This window comes from Rhinoderma darwinii, unplaced genomic scaffold (genome assembly GCF_050947455.1).
Source record: "Rhinoderma darwinii isolate aRhiDar2 unplaced genomic scaffold, aRhiDar2.hap1 Scaffold_895, whole genome shotgun sequence".
Lineage (NCBI taxonomy): Eukaryota > Metazoa > Chordata > Amphibia > Anura > Rhinodermatidae > Rhinoderma > Rhinoderma darwinii.
In genome coordinates this window covers 30,566-55,621 of record NW_027464467.1, presented here as the reverse complement: position 1 = coordinate 55,621, position 25,056 = coordinate 30,566, and the positions used below count along the sequence as shown (strand labels likewise).

Below are 25,056 nucleotides of genomic sequence, written 5' to 3'. Positions count from 1 at the left end.
CAGCAATTCCAGCATTGCAGACCTTTGGCATTCGAGCTGTTAATTTGCTGAGGTCATCGGGAGACATTTCTCCCCCCATGCTTCCAGAAGCCCCTCCCACAAGTTGGATTGGCTTGATGGGCACTTCTTGCGTACCATACGGTCAAGCTCCTCCCACAACAGCTCTATGGGGTTGAGATCTGGTGACTGCGCTGGCCACTCCATTACAGATAGAATACCGGCTGCCGGCTTCTTCCCTAAATAGTTCTTGCATCATTTGGAGGTGCTTTGGGTCATTGTCCTGTTGTAGGATGAAATTGGCTCCAATCAAGCGCTGTCCACAGGGTATGGCATGGCGTTGCGGAGTGATCGCCTTCCTTATTCACAATCCCTTTTACCTTGTACAAATCTCCCACTTTACCCCAGACCATCACATGACCTCCACCATGCTTGACAGATGGCGTCCGGCGCTCTTCCAGCATCTTTTCAGTTGTTCTGCGTCTCACAAATGTTCTTCTGTGTGATCCAAACACCTCAAACTTCCATTCGTCCGTCCATAACACTTTTTTCCAATCTTCCTCTGTCCAATGTCTGTGTGCTTTTGCCCATATTAATCTTTTCCTTTTATTAGCCAGTCTCATATATGGCTTTTTCTTTGCCACTCTGCCCTGAAGGCCAGCATCCCGGAGTCGCCTCTTCACTGTAGACGTTGACACTGGCGTTTTGCGGGTACTATTTAATGAAGCTGCCAGTTGAGGACCTGTGAGGCGTCTATTTCTCAAACTAGAGACTCTAATGTACTTGTCTTGTTGCTCAGTTGTGCAGCGGGGCCTCCCACTTCTCTTTCTACTCTGGGTAGAGCCTGTTTGTGCTGTCCTCTGAAGGGAGTAGTACACACCGTTGTAGGAAATCTTCAGTTTCTTGGCAATTTCTCGCATGGAATAGCCTTCATTTCTAAGAACAAGAATAGACTGTCGAGTTTCACATGAAAGCTCTCTTTTTCTAGCCATTTTGAGAGTTTAATCGAATCCACAAATGTGATGCTCCAGATTCTCAACTAGCTCAAAGGAAGGTCAGTTTTATAGCTCCTCTAAACAGCAAAACTGTTTACAGCGGTGCTAACATAATTGCACAAGGGTTTTCAAGTGTTTTCTAATCATCCATTAGCCTTCTAACACAGTTAGCAAACACAATGTACCATTAGAACACTGGAGTGATGGTTGCTGGAAATGGGCCTCTATACACCTATGTAGATATTGCATTAAAAACCAGACGTTTGCAGCTAGAATAGTCATGTAGCACATTAACAATGTATAGAGTGGATTTCTGATTCATTTCATGTTATCTTCATTGAAAAAAACTGGGCTTTTCTTGCAAAAATAAGGAAATTTCTAAGTGACCCTAAACTTTTGAACGGTAGTATATATATATTGACTTGGTACTCTGTTGGCCAGCAGCTATCCCGATACGACCCCGTGGGTCCACATACCCACAGATCGTGACACAAATCTCGGTGTGGTAATAATCTGCTCATCACACTCATTATCTCACCCAACACAACATTGGGTTTTATGTGGCCAAAAAGTGGCCATGCATTATCAACATCAGACTACTACAGGCTCCTCCCCAAATACACGAGTCTCCTCCCCAAATACACAAGTCTCCTCCCCAAATACACAAGTCTCCTCCCCAAATACACAAGTCTCCTCCCCAAATACACAAGTCTCCTCCCCAAATACACAAGTCTCCTCCCCAAATACACAAGTCTCCTCCCCACATATTTTAGGGATTTTTATTCAGATCATTTATTACATTCTCTTTTGTGAAAAATAAATCATTTGTGGAGTCAGAAGCGTCGTCCGTCCCCGGCTGCGGCGTCACCACCAGGACTTGATCTCTTGTCTGGGTCGGTGCCTGGGTTTTCCCAAAAAGTTGTTCTTCCAATAAAACATAGAAAAAAAAAATAATAAAAATGATCATAAAACCCGCTTCTGTATTACACTCGTCCAGATGAACCTCGCCAACCGCCATATTGTCCACCAGGCAAACCGTCTCCCGTGTACGGCATTTCATTCGCTTTGCAACACGATTTGGGAATAAAAGTTTCTCTCCAATTGTAATCTGCTTCCGATGCGACATTGGGTGTGGGGAGACGCTCCGGCACCGTACAACGCCCGGAGAGCATCACGCACAAATACTAATTTATAGGATCGGTGTATGATACTCTCCGGGGTCGTGCGATTGGCACAACCAATGAACTGCCCGGCGTGCCGTAGCGTCTCTCCACACTCAATGTTGGATCGGCAGGAGAGCAGAATTGGAGGGACACTACAAAGCGTTAACTTCGTCCAAGTGTCCAGTCTTTGAGGCCAAGTGGCTCCTCCATCCTACTAATCCTTAATCCTATACTCATAGGTCAGGGTGGAGAAGTTTGAAAATCTTCCAATCAGAGATGGGACAATCTTGTCATCGGTTTTCTCAAATCCTAATTTTTCATATAATTTATGAGCCGCAAATTGTATCATCGACGTCTCCAGACTCAACACCTTGTAGCCACGTTGACGTGCAAAATCCATGGCCTTCTGGCAGAGAGCGCTGGCGATTCCCTGGTGTCTCCGGTCCTTAGCCACCGACAGCCGCTTCAACACCATGACTTGACTAGAGCGTGGCACTGATTGGACGCCCACCATGCCTATGACCCGGCCGCCAGTCTCTACCACCCAGAAGCTGGAGTTGTTACTTGCCATGTAGGACTCTTCAATGTCCAGCAAGTCTTCTCTCTGACACGTGTCCACATATTTGTGGTACTCGGAGGTCAGCAGGCGCCGTCCTCCAGTGAACACAACGGCCAGACTTACCAGAGAGAGTAAGTAGGAGCCGGATATTAAGAGGAGGGTGATGAAGGATATGAAAAGAACAAACTGGGCTCGGGGAAGCTTCAACAAGTAGGTGCAGGTAGCCGGGATGTGCTCCAGCATGCCTTCTGCAAACAACATACGGACGGCATTGTAGTCCCTGTTCTGGTACACCCGTATGGTGTAGTCAGCCATGGTCCCTCAGCTGTATACACGGAAGAACCTGCAGAGACAGAAGACAAGTATAAGGACATTATAGTCTTCATACATGATGAGAATATCACATACATATGAGCTGAGGAGCATGTTCTCCTGTATATGGGCCTCGGAGAAAACCTGAGAAGACCATGGACAACAAGAAGACAAACACGTGGACTAAAGATGAAGCAGAGTTGACCAGACTGAAGCTTGGCCTTATCTAGGATGTATCATGAGAAGACGTAGATCTCGTGAGATGGTGGGAAGTAGAGGAGAGAAGGACGACCAGCAATGAGATGGATGAAGACAATCACCAGGAACATCTAGACCACCATATAAGACAGGACGCTCTGGGGAAGACGTGTTCACATGCACGCGCGTAACCAGAGTTTATAGGGCCCCATAGCAACACGAGACGGGCCCCCACCACCCTGTGACAGGAAACTGAATGAGTGGTATCAGTAGCAAGAATTAAAAGGTGTAGATCACAGCGCCAGATATCAGAGAACCCCCGACGTAGCGTCAGAGAGAAAAAGCCACCAACTTGTTATTTCCCACATAAAAAGAACAACGTTCCTGCACCTGAGTGGCCCCTGAACCTCTGGACCCCATAACAGCTGCTGCCCATCTTCAGATGGTGCCCTAGTGGTGGACAACCAGACCGGGGTCACATGTATCTTCTCTATACAACAAGTGTTACTTTATAAATTCCTGTATCCAATCAGAGCTCAACGTGGTGACAAAGAGAGTCCCCAGAAGAAGCAGGGGCCAAACACGTGCCGGGGGGCGTTACCTCCTGGTCTGCATGTCCCACTTCTCCTGTCTCACATCTCATGTGAGATCATCTGCAGATAATGACAGTCCTGTTATATATGGAGAGTACAGATAATATAATATATGCAGCACGTCTCATGTGAGATCATCTGCAGATAATGACAGTCCTGTTATATATGGAGAGTACAGATAATATAATATATGCAGCACGTCTCATGTGAGATCATCTGCAGGTAATGACAGTCCTATTATATATGGAGTGTACTGATAATATAATATATGCAGCACGTCTCATGTGAGATCATCTGCAGATAATGACAGTCCTGTTATATATGGAGAGTACAGATAATATAATATATGCAGCACGTCTCATGTGAGATCATCTGCAGATAATGACAGTCCTGTTATATATGGAGAGTACAGATAATATAATATATGCAGCACGTCTCATGTGAGATCATCTGCAGGTAATGACAGTCCTGTTATATATGGAGAGTACAGATAATATAATATATGCAGCACGTCTCATGTGAGATCATCTGCAGATAATGACAGTCCTGTTATATATGGAGAGTACAGATAATATAATATATGCAGCACGTCTCATGTGAGATCATCTGCAGGTAATGACAGTCCTGTTATATATGGAGAGTACAGATAATATAATATATGCAGCACGTCTCATGTGAGATCATCTGCAGATAATGACAGTCCTGTTATATATGGAGAGTACTGATAATATAATATATGCAGCACGTCTCATGTGAGATCATCTGCAGGTAATGACAGTCCTGTTATATATGGAGAGTACAGATAATATAATATATGCAGCACGTCTCATGTGAGATCATCTGCAGATAATGACAGTCCTGTTATATATGGAGAGTACAGATAATATAATATATGCAGCACGTCTCATGTGAGATCATCTGCAGGTAATGACAGTCCTGTTATATATGGAGAGTACAGATAATATAATATATGCAGCACGTCTCATGTGAGATCATCTGCAGATAATGACAGTCCTGTTATATATGGAGAGTACAGATAATATAATATATGCAGCACGTCTCATGTGAGATCATCTGCAGATAATGACAGTCCTGTTATATATGGAGAGTACTGATAATATAATATATGCAGCACGTCTCATGTGAGATCATCTGCAGATAATGACAGTCCTGTTATATATGGAGTATACTGATAATATAATATATGCAGCACGTCTCATGTGAGATCATCTGCAGGTAATGACAGTCCTGTTATATATGGAGAGTACTGATAATATAATATATGCAGCACGTCTCATGTGAGATCATCTGCAGGTAATGACAGTCCTGTTATATATGGAGTGTACAGATAATATAATATATGCAGCACGTCTCATGTGAGATCATCTGCAGATAATGACAGTCCTGTTATATATGGAGAGTACAGATAATATAATATATGCAGCACGTCTCATGTGAGATCATCTGCAGATAATGACAGTCCTGTTATATATGGAGAGTACAGATAATATAATATATAAAGCACGTCTCATGTGAGATCATCTGCAGATAATGACAGTCCTGTTATATATGGAGAGTACAGATAATATAATATATGCAGCACGTCTCATGTGAGATCATCTGCAGATAATGACAGTCCTGTTATATATGGAGAGTACTGATAATATAATATATGCAGCACGTCTCATGTGAGATCATCTGCAGATAATGACAGTCCTGTTATATATGGAGAGTACAGATAATATAATATATGCAGCACGTCTCATGTGAGATCATCTGCAGATAATGACAGTCCTGTTATATATGGAGAGTACTGATAATATAATATATGCAGCACGTCTCATGTGAGATCATCTGCAGATAATGACAGTCCTGTTATATATGGAGAGTACAGATAATATAATATATGCAGCACGTCTCATGTGAGATCATCTGCAGATAATGACAGTCCTGTTATATATGGAGTGTACTGATAATATAATATATGCAGCACGTCTCATGTGAGATCATCTGCAGATAATGACAGTCCTGTTATATATATGGAGTGTACAGATAATATAATATATGCAGCACGTCTCATGTGAGATCATCTGCAGATAATGACAGTCCTGTTATATATGGAGTGTACTGATAATATAATATATGCAGCACGTCTCATGTGAGATCATCTGCAGATAATGACAGTCCTGTTATATATGGAGTGTACTGATAATATAATATATGCAGCACGTCTCATGTGAGATCATCTGCAGATAATGACAGTCCTGTTATATATGGAGAGTACAGATAATATAATATATGCAGCACGTCTCATGTGAGATCATCTGCAGATAATGACAGTCCTGTTATATATGGAGAGTACAGATAATATAATATATGCAGCACGTCTCATGTGAGATCATCTGCAGATAATGACAGTCCTGTTATATATGGAGTGTACAGATAATATAATATATGCAGCACGTCTCATGTGAGATCATCTGCAGGTAATGACAGTCCTGTTATATATGGAGTGTACTGATAATATAATATATGCAGCACGTCTCATGTGAGATCATCTGCAGGTAATGACAGTCCTGTTATATATGGAGTGTACTGATAATATAATATATACAGCACGTCTCATGTGAGATCATCTGCAGATAATGACAGTCCTGTTATATATGGAGAGTACAGATAATATAATATATGCAGCACGTCTCATGTGAGATCATCTGCAGATAATGACAGTCCTGTTATATATGGAGAGTACAGATAATATAATATATGCAGCACGTCTCATGTGAGATCATCTGCAGATAATGACAGTCCTGTTATATATGGAGAGTACTGATAATATAATATATGCAGCACGTCTCATGTGAGATCATCTGCAGATAATGACAGTCCTGTTATATATGGAGAGTACAGATAATATAATATATGCAGCACGTCTCATGTGAGATCATCTGCAGATAATGACAGTCCTGTTATATATGGAGTGTACTGATAATATAATATATGCAGCACGTCTCATGTGAGATCATCTGCAGGTAATGACAGTCCTGTTATATATGGAGTGTACAGATAATATAATATATGCAGCACGTCTCATGTGAGATCATCTGCAGATAATGACAGTCCTGTTATATATGGAGAGTACAGATAATATAATATATGCAGCACGTCTCATGTGAGATCATCTGCAGATAATGACAGTCCTGTTATATATGGAGAGTACAGATAATATAATATATGCAGCACGTCTCATGTGAGATCATCTGCAGATAATGACAGTCCTGTTATATATGGAGAGTACAGATAATATAATATATGCAGCACGTCTCATGTGAGATCATCTGCAGGTAATGACAGTCCTGTTATATATGGAGTGTACAGATAATATAATATATGCAGCACGTCTCATGTGGGATCATCTGCAGATAATGACAGTCCTGTTATATATGGAGAGTACAGATAATATAATATATGCAGCACGTCTCATGTGAGATCATCTGCAGATAATGACAGTCCTGTTATATATGGAGTGTACAGATAATATAATATATGCAGCACGTCTCATGTGAGATCATCTGCAGGTAATGACAGTCCTGTTATATATGGAGAGTACTGATAATATAATATATGCAGCACGTCTCATGTGAGATCATCTGCAGGTAATGACAGTCCTGTTATATATGGAGAGTACAGATAATATAATATATGCAGCACGTCTCATGTGAGATCATCTGCAGGTAATGACAGTCCTGTTATATATGGAGTGTACTGATAATATAATATATACAGCACGTCTCATGTGAGATCATCTGCAGGTAATGACAGTCCTGTTATATATGGAGAGTACAGATAATATAATATATGCAGCACGTCTCATGTGAGATCATCTGCAGATAATGACAGTCCTGTTATATATGGAGTGTACTGATAATATAATATATGCAGCACGTCTCATGTGAGATCATCTGCAGGTAATGACAGTCCTGTTATATATGGAGAGTACAGATAATATAATATATGCAGCACGTCTCATGTGAGATCATCTGCAGATAATGACAGTCCTGTTATATATGGAGTGTACAGATAATATAATATATGCAGCACGTCTCATGTGAGATCATCTGCAGATAATGACAGTCCTGTTATATATGGAGTGTACTGATAATATAATATATGCAGCACGTCTCATGTGAGATCATCTGCAGATAATGACAGTCCTGTTATATATGGAGAGTACAGATAATATAATATATGCAGCACGTCTCATGTGAGATCATCTGCAGGTAATGACAGTCCTGTTATATATGGAGTGTACTGATAATATAATATATGCAGCACGTCTCATGTGAGATCATCTGCAGGTAATGACAGTCCTGTTATATATGGAGAGTACAGATAATATAATATATGCAGCACGTCTCATGTGAGATCATCTGCAGGTAATGACAGTCCTGTTATATATGGAGAGTACAGATAATATAATATATGCAGCACGTCTCATGTGAGATCATCTGCAGGTAATGACAGTCCTGTTATATATGGAGTGTACTGATAATATAATATATGCAGCACGTCTCATGTGAGATCATCTGCAGATAATGACAGTCCTGTTATATATGGAGTGTACAGATAATATAATATATGCAGCACGTCTCATGTGAGATCATCTGCAGATAATGACAGTCCTGTTATATATGGAGAGTACTGATAATATAATATATGCAGCACGTCTCATGTGAGATCATCTGCAGATAATGACAGTCCTGTTATATATGGAGAGTACTGATAATATAATATATGCAGCACGTCTCATGTGAGATCATCTGCAGATAATGACAGTCCTGTTATATATGGAGAGTACTGATAATATAATATATGCAGCACGTCTCATGTGAGATCATCTGCAGATAATGACAGTCCTGTTATATATGGAGAGTACTGATAATATAATATATGCAGCACGTCTCATGTGAGATCATCTGCAGATAATGACAGTCCTGTTATATATGGAGAGTACAGATAATATAATATATGCAGCACGTCTCATGTGAGATCATCTGCAGGTAATGACAGTCCTGTTATATATGGAGAGTACAGATAATATAATATATGCAGCACGTCACATGTGAGATCATCTGCAGATAATGACAGTCCTGTTATATATGGAGAGTACAGATAATATAATATATGCAGCACGTCTCATGTGAGATCATCTGCAGATAATGACAGTCCTGTTATATATGGAGAGTACTGATAATATAATATATGCAGCACGTCTCATGTGAGATCATCTGCAGATAATGACAGTCCTGTTATATATGGAGAGTACTGATAATATAATATATGCAGCACGTCTCATGTGAGATCATCTGCAGGTAATGACAGTCCTGTTATCTACGGAGAGTACAGATAATATAATATATGCAGCACGTCTCATGTGAGATCATCTGCAGGTAATGACAGTCCTGTTATATATGGAGAGTACAGATAATATAATATATGCAGCACGTCTCATGTGAGATCATCTGCAGATAATGACAGTCCTGTTATATATGGAGAGTACAGATAATATAATATATGCAGCACGTCTCATGTGAGATCATCTGCAGGTAATGACAGTCCTGTTATATATGGAGTGTACTGATAATATAATATATGCAGCACGTCTCATGTGAGATCATCTGCAGATAATGACAGTCCTGTTATATATGGAGAGTACAGATAATATAATATATGCAGCACGTCTCATGTGAGATCATCTGCAGATAATGACAGTCCTGTTATATATGGAGAGTACTGATAATATAATATATGCAGCACGTCTCATGTGAGATCATCTGCAGGTAATGACAGTCCTGTTATATATGGAGAGTACAGATAATATAATATATGCAGCACGTCTCATGTGAGATCATCTGCAGGTAATGACAGTCCTGTTATATATGGAGAGTACAGATAATATAATATATGCAGCACGTCTCATGTGAGATCATCTGCAGATAATGACAGTCCTGTTATATATGGAGAGTACAGATAATATAATATATGCAGCACGTCTCATGTGAGATCATCTGCAGATAATGACAGTCCTGTTATATATGGAGAGTACAGATAATATAATATATGCAGCACGTCTCATGTGAGATCATCTGCAGATAATGACAGTCCTGTTATATATGGAGAGTACAGATAATATAATATATGCAGCACGTCTCATGTGAGATCATCTGCAGATAATGACAGTCCTGTTATATATGGAGAGTACAGATAATATAATATATGCAGCACGTCACATGTGAGATCATCTGCAGATAATGACAGTCCTGTTATATATGGAGAGTACAGATAATATAATATATGCAGCACGTCTCATGTGAGATCATCTGCAGATAATGACAGTCCTGTTATATATGGAGTGTACAGATAATATAATATATGCAGCACGTCTCATGTGAGATCATCTGCAGGTAATGACAGTCCTGTTATATATGGAGAGTACAGATAATATAATATATGCAGCACGTCTCATGTGAGATCATCTGCAGATAATGACAGTCCTGTTATATATGGAGTGTACTGATAATATAATATATGCAGCACGTCTCATGTGAGATCATCTGCAGATAATGACAGTCCTGTTATATATGGAGTGTACAGATAATATAATATATGCAGCACGTCTCATGTGAGATCATCTGCAGATAATGACAGTCCTGTTATATATGGAGAGTACAGATAATATAATATATGCAGCACGTCTCATGTGAGATCATCTGCAGGTAATGACAGTCCTGTTATATATGGAGAGTACAGATAATATAATATATGCAGCACGTCTCATGTGAGATCATCTGCAGATAATGACAGTCCTGTTATATATGGAGAGTACAGATAATATAATATATGCAGCACGTCTCATGTGAGATCATCTGCAGGTAATGACAGTCCTGTTATATATGGAGTGTACAGATAATATAATATATGCAGCACGTCTCATGTGAGATCATCTGCAGGTAATGACAGTCCTGTTATATATGGAGAGTACAGATAATATAATATATGCAGCACGTCTCATGTGAGATCATCTGCAGATAATGACAGTCCTGTTATATATGGAGTGTACAGATAATATAATATATGCAGCACGTCTCATGTGAGATCATCTGCAGATAATGACAGTCCTGTTATATATGGAGAGTACAGATAATATAATATATGCAGCACGTCTCATGTGAGATCATCTGCAGATAATGACAGTCCTGTTATATATGGAGAGTACTGATAATATAATATATGCAGCACGTCTCATGTGAGATCATCTGCAGATAATGACAGTCCTGTTATATATGGAGAGTACTGATAATATAATATATGCAGCACGTCTCATGTGAGATCATCTGCAGGTAATGACAGTCCTGTTATATATGGAGAGTACTGATAATATAATATATGCAGCACGTCTCATGTGAGATCATCTGCAGATAATGACAGTCCTGTTATATATGGAGAGTACTGATAATATAATATATGCAGCACGTCTCATGTGAGATCATCTGCAGGTAATGACAGTCCTGTTATATATGGAGAGTACTGATAATATAATATATGCAGCACGTCACATGTGAGATCATCTGCAGGTAATGACAGTCCTGTTATATATGGAGAGTACAGATAATATAATATATGCAGCACGTCTCATGTGAGATCATCTGCAGGTAATGACAGTCCTGTTATATATGGAGAGTACAGATAATATAATATATGCAGCACGTCACATGTGAGATCATCTGCAGATAATGACAGTCCTGTTATATACGGAGAGTACAGATAATATAATATATGCAGCACGTCACATGTGAGATCATCTGCAGATAATGACAGTCCTGTTATATACGGAGAGTACAGATAATATAATATATGCAGCACGTCACATGTGAGATCATCTGCAGATAATGAGAGTCCTGTTATATATGGAGAGTACAGATAATATAATATATGCAGCACGTCTCATGTGAGATCATCTGCAGATAATGACAGTCCTGTTATATATGGAGAGTACAGATAATATAATATATGCAGCACGTCTCATGTGAGATCATCTGCAGGTAATGACAGTCCTGTTATATATGGAGAGTACTGATAATATAATATATGCAGCACGTCTCATGTGAGATCATCTGCAGATAATGACAGTCCTGTTATATATGGAGAGTACTGATAATATAATATATGCAGCACGTCTCATGTGAGATCATCTGCAGATAATGACAGTCCTGTTATATATGGAGAGTACAGATAATATAATATATGCAGCACGTCTCATGTGAGATCATCTGCAGGTAATGACAGTCCTGTTATATATGGAGAGTACAGATAATATAATATATGCAGCACGTCTCATGTGAGATCATCTGCAGATAATGACAGTCCTGTTATATATGGAGTGTACAGATAATATAATATATGCAGCACGTCTCATGTGAGATCATCTGCAGGTAATGACAGTCCTGTTATATATGGAGAGTACAGATAATATAATATATGCAGCACGTCTCATGTGAGATCATCTGCAGATAATGACAGTCCTGTTATATATGGAGAGTACAGATAATATAATATATGCAGCACGTCACATGTGAGATCATCTGCAGATAATGACAGTCCTGTTATATATGGAGAGTACAGATAATATAATATATGCAGCACGTCTCATGTGAGATCATCTGCAGGTAATGACAGTCCTGTTATATATGGAGAGTACAGATAATATAATATATGCAGCACGTCTCATGTGAGATCATCTGCAGATAATGACAGTCCTGTTATATATGGAGAGTACAGATAATATAATATATGCAGCACGTCTCATGTGAGATCATCTGCAGATAATGACAGTCCTGTTATATATGGAGAGTACAGATAATATAATATATGCAGCACGTCACATGTGAGATCATCTGCAGATAATGACAGTCCTGTTATATATGGAGTGTACAGATAATATAATATATGCAGCACGTCTCATGTGAGATCATCTGCAGGTAATGACAGTCCTGTTATATATGGAGTGTACTGATAATATAATATATGCAGCACGTCTCATGTGAGATCATCTGCAGATAATGACAGTCCTGTTATATATGGAGAGTACAGATAATATAATATATGCAGCACGTCTCATGTGAGATCATCTGCAGGTAATGACAGTCCTGCTATATATGGAGAGTACAGATAATATAATATATGCAGCACGTCTCATGTGAGATCATCTGCAGTTAATGACAGTCCTGTTATATATGGAGAGTACTGATAATATAATATATGCAGCACGTCTCATGTGAGATCATCTGCAGATAATGACAGTCCTGTTATATATGGAGAGTACAGATAATATAATATATGCAGCACGTCTCATGTGAGATCATCTGCAGATAATGACAGTCCTGTTATATATGGAGAGTACAGATAATATAATATATGCAGCACGTCTCATGTGAGATCATCTGCAGATAATGACAGTCCTGTTATATATGGAGTGTACAGATAATATAATATATGCAGCACGTCTCATGTGAGATCATCTGCAGATAATGACAGTCCTGTTATATATGGAGTGTACTGATAATATAATATATGCAGCACGTCTCATGTGAGATCATCTGCAGATAATGACAGTCCTGTTATATATGGAGAGTACAGATAATATAATATATGCAGCACGTCACATGTGAGATCATCTGCAGATAATGACAGTCCTGTTATATATGGAGAGTACAGATAATATAATATATGCAGCACGTCTCATGTGAGATCATCTGCAGGTAATGACAGTCCTGTTATATATGGAGTGTACAGATAATATAATATATGCAGCACGTCTCATGTGAGATCATCTGCAGATAATGACAGTCCTGTTATATATGGAGAGTACAGATAATATAATATATGCAGCACGTCTCATGTGAGATCATCTGCAGATAATGAAAGGCCTGTTATATATGGAGAGTACTGATAATATAATATATGCAGCACGTCTCATGTGAGATCATCTGCAGATAATGACAGTCCTGTTATATATGGAGTGTACAGATAATATAATATATGCAGCACGTCTCATGTGAGATCATCTGCAGGTAATGACAGTCCTGTTATATATGGAGAGTACTGATAATATAATATATGCAGCACGTCTCATGTGAGATCATCTGCAGGTAATGACAGTCCTGTTATATATGGAGAGTACAGATAATATAATATATGCAGCACGTCTCATGTGAGATCATCTGCAGGTAATGACAGTCCTGTTATATATGGAGAGTACAGATAATATAATATATGCAGCACGTCTCATGTGAGATCATCTGCAGGTAATGACAGTCCTGTTATATATGGAGAGTACAGATAATATAATATATGCAGCACGTCTCATGTGAGATCATCTGCAGATAATGAAAGGCCTGTTATATATGGAGAGTACAGATAATATAATATATGCAGCACGTCTCATGTGAGATCATCTGCAGATAATGACAGTCCTGTTATATATGGAGAGTACAGATAATATAATATATGCAGCACGTCTCATGTGAGATCATCTGCAGATAATGACAGTCCTGTTATATATGGAGAGTACAGATAATATAATATATGCAGCACGTCTCATGTGAGATCATCTGCAGATAATGACAGTCCTGTTATATATGGAGAGTACAGATAATATAATATATGCAGCACGTCTCATGTGAGATCATCTGCAGATAATGACAGTCCTGTTATATATGGAGAGTACAGATAATATAATATATGCAGCACGTCTCATGTGAGATCATCTGCAGATAATGAAAGGCCTGTTATATATGGAGAGTACAGATAATATAATATATGCAGCACGTCTCATGTGAGATCATCTGCAGATAATGACAGTCCTGTTATATATGGAGTGTACAGATAATATAATATATGCAGCACGTCTCATGTGAGATCATCTGCAGATAATGACAGTCCTGTTATATATGGAGAGTACAGATAATATAATATATGCAGCACGTCTCATGTGAGATCATCTGCAGGTAATGACAGTCCTGTTATATATGGAGAGTACAGATAATATAATATATGCAGCACGTCTCATGTGAGATCATCTGCAGGTAATGACAGTCCTGTTATATATGGAGAGTACAGATAATATAACATATGCAGCACGTCTCATGTGAGATCATCTGCAGGTAATGACAGTCCTGTTATATATGGAGAGTACAGATAATATAATATATGCAGCACGTCTCATGTGAGATCATCTGCAGATAATGACAGTCCTGTTATATATGGAGTGTACAGATAATATAATATATGCAGCACGTCTCATGTGAGATCATCTGCAGATAATGACAGTCCTGTTATATATGGAGAGTACTGATAATATAATATATGCAGCACGTCTCATGTGAGATCATCTGCAGATAATGACAGTCCTGTTATATATGGAGAGTACAGATAATATAATATATGCAGCACGTCTCATGTGAGATCATCTGCAGGTAATGACAGTCCTGTTATATATGGAGAGTACAGATAATATAATATATGCAGCACGTCTCATGTGAGATCATCTGCAGATAATGACAGTCCTGTTATATATGGAGAGTACAGATAATATAATATATGCAGCACGTCTCATGTGAGATCATCTGCAGATAATGACAGTCCTGTTATATATGGAGAGTACAGATAATATAATATATGCAGCACGTCTCATGTGAGATCATCTGCAGGTAATGACAGTCCTGTTATATATGGAGTGTACTGATAATATAATATATGCAGCACGTCTCATGTGAGATCATCTGCAGATAATGACAGTCCTGTTATATATGGAGAGTACTGATAATATAATATATGCAGCACGTCTCATGTGAGATCATCTGCAGATAATGACAGTCCTGTTATATATGGAGTGTACAGATAATATAATATATGCAGCACGTCTCATGTGAGATCATCTGCAGATAATGACAGTCCTGTTATATATGGAGTGTACAGATAATATAATATATGCAGCACGTCTCATGTGAGATCATCTGCAGATAATGACAGTCCTGTTATATACGGAGAGTACAGATAATATAATATATGCAGCACGTCTCATGTGAGATCATCTGCAGGTAATGACAGTCCTGTTATATATGGAGAGTACAGATAATATAATATATGCAGCACGTCTCATGTGAGATCATCTGCAGATAATGACAGTCCTGTTATATATGGAGAGTACTGATAATATAATATATGCAGCACGTCTCATGTGAGATCATCTGCAGGTAATGACAGTCCTGTTATATATGGAGAGTACTGATAATATAATATATGCAGAACGTCTCATGTGAGATCATCTGCAGATAATGACAGTCCTGTTATATATGGAGAGTACAGATAATATAATATATGCAGCACGTCTCATGTGAGATCATCTGCAGATAATGACAGTCCTGTTATATATGGAGTGTACAGATAATATAATATATGCAGCACGTCTCATGTGAGATCATCTGCAGGTAATGACAGTCCTGTTATATATGGAGTGTACAGATAATATAATATATGCAGCACGTCTCATGTGAGATCATCTGCAGGTAATGACAGTCCTGTTATATATGGAGAGTACAGATAATATAATATATGCAGCACGTCTCATGTGAGATCATCTGCAGGTAATGACAGTCCTGTTATATATGGAGAGTACTGATAATATAATATATGCAGCACGTCTCATGTGAGATCATCTGCAGATAATGACAGTCCTGTTATATATGGAGAGTACTGATAATATAATATATGCAGCACGTCTCATGTGAGATCATCTGCAGGTAATGACAGTCCTGTTATATATGGAGAGTACAGATAATATAATATATGCAGCACGTCTCATGTGAGATCATCTGCCGATAATGACAGTCCTGTTATATATGGAGAGTACAGATAATATAATATATGCAGCACGTCTCATGTGAGATCATCTGCAGGTAATGACAGTCCTGTTATATATGGAGAGTACTGATAATATAATATATGCAGCACGTCTCATGTGAGATCATCTGCAGATAATGACAGTCCTGTTATATATGGAGAGTACAGATAATATAATATATGCAGCACGTCACATGTGAGATCATCTGCAGGTAATGACAGTCCTGTTATATATGGAGAGTACAGATAATATAATATATGCAGCACGTCTCATGTGAGATCATCTGCAGATAATGACAGTCCTGTTATATATGGAGAGTACAGATAATATAATATATGCAGCACGTCTCATGTGAGATCATCTGCAGGTAATGACAGTCCTGTTATATATGGAGAGTACTGATAATATAATATATGCAGCACGTCTCATGTGAGATCATCTGCAGATAATGACAGTCCTGTTATATATGGAGAGTACAGATAATATAATATATGCAGCACGTCTCATGTGAGATCATCTGCAGGTAATGACAGTCCTGTTATATATGGAGTGTACAGATAATATAATATATGCAGCACGTCTCATGTGAGATCATCTGCAGATAATGACAGTCCTGTTATATATGGAGTGTACTGATAATATAATATATGCAGCACGTCTCATGTGAGATCATCTGCAGATAATGACAGTCCTGTTATATACGGAGAGTACAGATAATATAATATATGCAGCACGTCTCATGTGAGATCATCTGCAGATAATGACAGTCCTGTTATATACGGAGAGTACAGATAATATAATATATGCAGCACGTCTCATGTGAGATCATCTGCAGATAATGACAGTCCTGTTATATACGGAGAGTACAGATAATATAATATATGCAGCACGTCTCATGTGAGATCATCTGCAGGTAATGACAGTCCTGTTATATATGGAGAGTACAGATAATATAATATATGCAGCACGTCTCATGTGAGATCATCTGCAGGTAATGACAGTCCTGTTATATATGGAGAGTACAGATAATATAATATATGCAGCACGTCTCATGTGAGATCATCTGCAGATAATGACAGTCCTGTTATATATGGAGTGTACAGATAATATAATATATGCAGCACGTCTCATGTGAGATCATCTGCAGGTAATGACAGTCCTGTTATATATGGAGAGTACAGATAATATAATATATGCAGCACGTCTCATGTGAGATCATCTGCAGGTAATGACAGTCCTGTTATATATGGAGAGTACTGATAATATAATATATGCAGCACGTCTCATGTGAGATCATCTGCAGGTAATGACAGTCCTGTTATATATGGAGAGTACTGATAATATAATATATGCAGCACGTCTCATGTGAGATCATCTGCAGGTAATGACAGTCCTGTTATATATGGAGAGTACAGATAATATAATATATGCAGCACGTCTCATGTGAGATCATCTGCAGGTAATGACAGTCCTGTTATATATGGAGTGTACAGATAATATAATATATGCAGCACATCTCATGTGAGATCATCTGCAGGTAATGACAGTCCTGTTATATATGGAGTGTACAGATAATATAATATATGCAGCACGTCTCATGTGAGATCATCTGCAGATAATGACAGTCCTGTTATATATGGAGATACAGATAATATAATATATGCAGCACGTCTCATGTGAGATCATCTGCAGGTAATGACAGTCCTGTTATATATGGAGAGTACAGATAATATAATATATGCAGCACGTCTCATGTGAGATCATCTGCAGGTAATGACAGTCCTGTTATATATGGAGTGTACAGATAATATAATATATGCAGCACGTCTCATGTGAGATCATCTGCAGATAATGACAGTCCTGTTATATATGGAGAGTACAGATAATATAATATATGCAGCACGTCTCATGTGAGATCATCTGCAGGTAATGACAGTCCTGTTATATATGGAGAGTACAGATAATATAATATATGCAGCACGTCTCATGTGAGATCATCTGCAGATAATGACAGTCCTGTTATATATGGAGAGTACAGATAATATAATATATGCAGCACGTCTCATGTGAGATCATCTGCAGATAATGACAGTCCTGTTATATATGGAGAGTACAGATAATATAATATATGCAGCACGTCTCATGTGAGATCATCTGCAGATAATGACAGTCCTGTTATATATGTAGAGTACAGATAATATAATATATGCAGCACGTCTCATGTGAGATCATCTGCAGGTAATGACAGTCCTGTTATATATGGAGTGTACAGATAATATAATATATGCAGCACGTCTCATGTGAGATCATCTGCAGATAATGACAGTCCTGTTATATATGGAGAGTACAGATAATATATGCAGCACGTCTCATGTGAGATCATCTGCAGATAATGACAGTCCTGTTATATATGGAGAGTACAGATAATATAATATATGCAGCACGTCTCATGTGAGATCATCTGCAGATAATGACAGTCCTGTTATATATGGAGAGTACAGATAATATAATATATGCAGCACGTCTCATGTGAGATCATCTGCAGGTAATGACAGTCCTGTTATATATGGAGAGTACAGATAATATAATATATGCAGCACGTCTCATGTGAGATCATCTGCAGGTAATGACAGTCCTGTTATATATGGAGTGTACTGATAATATAATATATGCAGCACGTCTCATGTGAGATCATCTGCAGGTAATGACAGTCCTGTTATATATGGAGTGTACAGATAATATAATATATGCAGCACGTCTCATGTGAGATCATCTGCAGGTAATGACAGTCCTGTTATATATGGAGAGTACAGATAATATAATATATGCAGCACGTCTCATGTGAGATCATCTGCAGATAATGACAGTCCTGTTATATATGGAGAGTACAGATAATATAATATATGCAGCACGTCTCATGTGAGATCATCTGCAGATAATGACAGTCCTGTTATATATGGAGTGTACTGATAATATAATATATGCAGCACGTCTCATGTGAGATCATCTGCAGATAATGACAGTCCTGTTATATATGGAGAGTACAGATAATATAATATATGCAGCACGTCTCATGTGAGATCATCTGCAGATAATGACAGTCCTGTTATATATGGAGAGTACAGATAATATAATATATGCAGCACGTCACATGTGAGATCATCTGCAGATAATGACAGTCCTGTTATATATGGAGAGTACAGATAATATAATATATGCAGCACGTCTCATGTGAGATCATCTGCAGGTAATGACAGTCCTGTTATATATGGAGAGTACTGATAATATAATATATGCAGCACGTCTCATGTGAGATCATCTGCAGGTAATGACAGTCCTGTTATATATGGAGTGTACTGATAATATAATATATGCAGCACGTCTCATGTGAGATCATCTGCAGATAATGACAGTCCTGTTATATATGGAGAGTACAGATAATATAATATATGCAGCACGTCTCATGTGAGATCATCTGCAGGTAATGACAGTCCTGTTATATATGGAGAGTACTGATAATATAATATATGCAGCACGTCTCATGTGAGATCATCTGCAGATAATGACAGTCCTGTTATATATGGAGAGTACAGATAATATAATATATGCAGCACGTCTCATGTGAGATCATCTGCAGATAATGACAGTCCTGTTATATATGGAGAGTACAGATAATATAATATATGCAGCACGTCTCATGTGAGATCATCTGCAGGTAATGACAGTCCTGTTATATATGGAGAGTACTGATAATATAATATATGCAGCACGTCTCATGTGAGATCATCTGCAGATAATGACAGTCCTGTTATATATGGAGAGTACAGATAATATAATATATGCAGCACGTCTCATGTGAGATCATCTGCAGATAATGACAGTCCTGTTATATATGGAGAGTACAGATAATATAATATATGCAGCACGTCTCATGTGAGATCATCTGCAGGTAATGACAGTCCTGTTATATATGGAGTGTACTGATAATATAATATATGCAGCACGTCTCATGTGAGATCATCTGCAGATAATGACAGTCCTGTTATATATGGAGAGTACAGATAATATAATATATGCAGCACGTCTCATGTGAGATCATCTGCAGGTAATGACAGTCCTGTTATATATGGAGTGTACTGATAATATAATATATGCAGCACGTCTCATGTGAGATCATCTGCAGGTAATGACAGTCCTGTTATATATGGAGTGTACAGATAATATAATATATGCAGCACGTCTCATGTGAGATCATCTGCAGATAATGACAGTCCTGTTATATATGGAGAGTACAGATAATATAATATATGCAGCACGTCTCGTGTGAGATCATCTGCAGGTAATGACAGTCCTGTTATATATGGAGAGTACAGATAATATAATATATGCAGCACGTCTCATGTGAGATCATCTGCAGGTAATGACAGTCCTGTTATATATGGAGTGTACAGATAATATAATATAAGCAGCACGTCTCATGTGAGATCATCTGCAGGTAATGACAGTCCTGTTATATATGGAGAGTACAGATAATATAATATATGCAGCACGTCTCATGTGAGATCATCTGCAGGTAATGACAGTCCTGTTATATATGGAGAGTACAGATAATATAATATATGCAGCACGTCTCATGTGAGATCATCTGCAGATAATGACAGTCCTGTTATATATGGAGAGTACAGATAATATAATATATGCAGCACGTCTCATGTGAGATCATCTGCAGATAATGACAGTCCTGTTATATATGGAGAGTACAGATAATATAATATATGCAGCACGTCTCATGTGAGATCATCTGCAGGTAATGACAGTCCTGTTATATATGGAGAGTACAGATAATATAATATATGCAGCACGTCTCATGTGAGATCATCTGCAGGTAATGACAGTCCTGTTATATATGGAGTGTACTGATAATATAATATATGCAGCACGTCTCATGTGAGATCATCTGCAGGTAATGACAGTCCTGTTATATATGGAGTGTACTGATAATATAATATATGCAGCACGTCTCATGTGAGATCATCTGCAGGTAATGACAGTCCTGTTATATATGGAGTGTACTGATAATATAATATATGCAGCACGTCTCATGTGAGATCATCTGCAGATAATGACAGTCCTGTTATATATGGAGAGTACAGATAATATATGCAGCACGTCTCATGTGAGATCATCTGCAGATAATGACAGTCCTGTTATATATGGAGAGTACAGATAATATAATATATGCAGCACGTCACATGTGAGATCATCTGCAGGTAATGACAGTCCTGTTATATATGGAGAGTACAGATAATATATGCAGCACGTCTCATGTGAGATCATCTGCAGGTAATGACAGTCCTGTTATATATGGAGTGTACAGATAATATAATATATGCAGCACGTCTCATGTGAGATCATCTGCAGGTAATGACAGTCCTGTTATATATGGAGTGTACTGATAATATAATATATGCAGCACGTCTCATGTGAGATCATCTGCAGGTAATGACAGTCCTGTTATATATGGAGTGTACAGATAATATAATATATGCAGCACGTCTCATGTGAGATCATCTGCAGATAATGACAGTCCTGTTATATATGGAGAGTACAGATAATATATGCAGCACGTCTCATGTGAGATCATCTGCAGATAATGACAGTCCTGTTATATATGGAGAGTACAGATAATATAATATATGCAGCACGTCACATGTGAGATCATCTGCAGGTAATGACAGTCCTGTTATATATGGAGAGTACAGATAATATATGCAGCACGTCTCATGTGAGATCATCTGCAGATAATGACAGTCCTGTTATATATGGAGAGTACAGATAATATAATATATGCAGCACGTCTCATGTGAGATCATCTGCAGGTAATGACAGTCCTGTTATATATGGAGTGTACTGATAATATAATATATGCAGCACGTCTCATGTGAGATCATCTGCAGGTAATGACAGTCCTGTTATATATGGAGAGTACAGATAATATAATATATGCAGCACGTCTCATGTGAGATCATCTGCAGGTAATGACAGTCCTGTTATATATGGAGAGTACAGATAATATAATATATGCAGCTCGTCTCATGTGAGATCATCTGCAGATAATGACAGTCCTGTTATATATGGAGAGTACAGATAATATATGCAGCACGTCTCATGTGAGATCATCTGCAGATAATGACAGTCCTGTTATATATGGAGAGTACAGATAATATAATATATGCAGCACGTCTCATGTGAGATCATCTGCAGGTAATGACAGTCCTGTTATATATGGAGTGTACTGATAATATAATATATGCAGCACGTCTCATGTGAGATCATCTGCAGGTAATGACAGTCCTGTTATATATGGAGAGTACAGATAATATAATATATGCAGCACGTCTCATGTGAGATCATCTGCAGGTAATGACAGTCCTGTTATATATGGAGAGTACAGATAATATAATATATGCAGCGCGTCTCATGTGAGATCATCTGCAGATAATGACAGTCCTGTTATATATGGAGAGTACAGATAATATATGCAGCACGTCTCATGTGAGATCATCTGCAGATAATGACAGTCCTGTTATATATGGAGAGTACAGATAATATATGCAGCACGTCTCATGTGAGATCATCTGCAGATAATGACAGTCCTGTTATATATGGAGAGTACAGATAATATAATATATGCAGCACGTCTCATGTGAGATCATCTGCAGATAATGACAGTCCTGTTATATATGGAGAGTACAGATAATATAATATATGCAGCACGTCTCATGTGAGATCATCTGCAGATAATGACAGTCCTGTTATATATGGAGAGTACTGATAATATAATATATGCAGCACGTCTCATGTGAGATCATCTGCAGGTAATGACAGTCCTGTTATATATGGAGAGTACAGATAATATAATATATGCAGCACGTCTCATGTGAGATCATCTGCAGGTAATGACAGTCCTGTTATATATGGAGTGTACAGATAATATAATATATGCAGCACGTCTCATGTGAGATCATCTGCAGATAATGACAGTCCTGTTATATATGGAGAGTACAGATAATATAATATATGAAGCACGTCTCATGTGAGATCATCTGCAGGTAATGACAGTCCTGTTATATACGGAGAGTACAGATAATATAATATATGCAGCACGTCTCATGTGAGATCATCTGCAGATAATGACAGTCCTGTTATATATGGAGAGTACTGATAATATAATATATGCAGCACGTCACATGTGAGATCATCTGCAGATAATGACAGTCCTGTTATATATGGAGAGTACAGATAATATAATATATGCAGCACGTCTCATGTGAGATCATCTGCAGATAATGACAGTCCTGTTATATATGGAGTGTACAGATAATATAATATATGCAGCACGTCACATGTGAGATCATCTGCAGATAATGACAGTCCTGTTATATATGGAGAGTACAGATAATATAATATATGCAGCACGTCTCATGTGAGATCATCTGCAGATAATGAAAGGCCTGTTATATATGGAGAGTACAGATAATATAATATATGCAGCACGTCTCATGTGAGATCATCTGCAGATAATGACAGTCCTGTTATATATGGAGAGTACAGATAATATAATATATGCAGCACGTCTCATGTGAGATCATCTGCAGATAATGACAGTCCTGTTATATATGGAGAGTACAGATAATATAATATATGCAGCACGTCTCATGTGAGATCATCTGCAGATAATGACAGTCCTGTTATATATGGAGAGTACAGATAATATAATATATGCAGCACGTCTCATGTGAGATCATCTGCAGGTAATGACAGTCCTGTTATATATGGAGAGTACAGATAATATAATATATGCAGCACGTCTCATGTGAGATCATCTGCAGATAATGACAGTCCTGTTATATATGGAGTGTACAGATAATATAATATATGCAGCACGTCACATGTGAGATCATCTGCAGATAATGACAGTCCTGTTATATATGGAGAGTACAGATAATATAATATATGCAGCACGTCTCATGTGAGATCATCTGCAGGTAATGACAGTCCTGTTATATATGGAGAGTACTGATAATATAATATATGCAGCACGTCTCATGTGAGATCATCTGCAGGTAATGACAGTCCTGTTATATATGGAGTGTACAGATAATATAATATATGCAGCACGTCTCATGTGAGATCATCTGCAGATAATGACAGTCCTGTTATATATGGAGAGTACAGATAATATAATATATGCAGCACGTCTCATGTGAGATCATCT

The 25,056-nt window shown here is 38.1% G+C and overlaps 1 protein-coding gene across 1 annotated transcript in view; it reads right to left on the bottom strand.

Moving 5' to 3' along the window:
* Positions 1 to 1,757: 1,757 nt before the first annotated feature.
* The window catches only part of LOC142732158 (putative N-acetyltransferase camello), a 49,043-nt gene continuing 25,744 nt past the window's right edge, over positions 1,758 to 25,056 (bottom strand). The window contains exon 2 of the mRNA XM_075849481.1: positions 1,758 to 3,057. Within this exon, the coding sequence (XP_075705596.1) occupies positions 2,370 to 3,029 (660 nt within the window). The 5' untranslated portion in view covers positions 3,030 to 3,057 and the 3' untranslated portion in view covers positions 1,758 to 2,369. The remainder of the gene's footprint in view (positions 3,058 to 25,056) is intronic.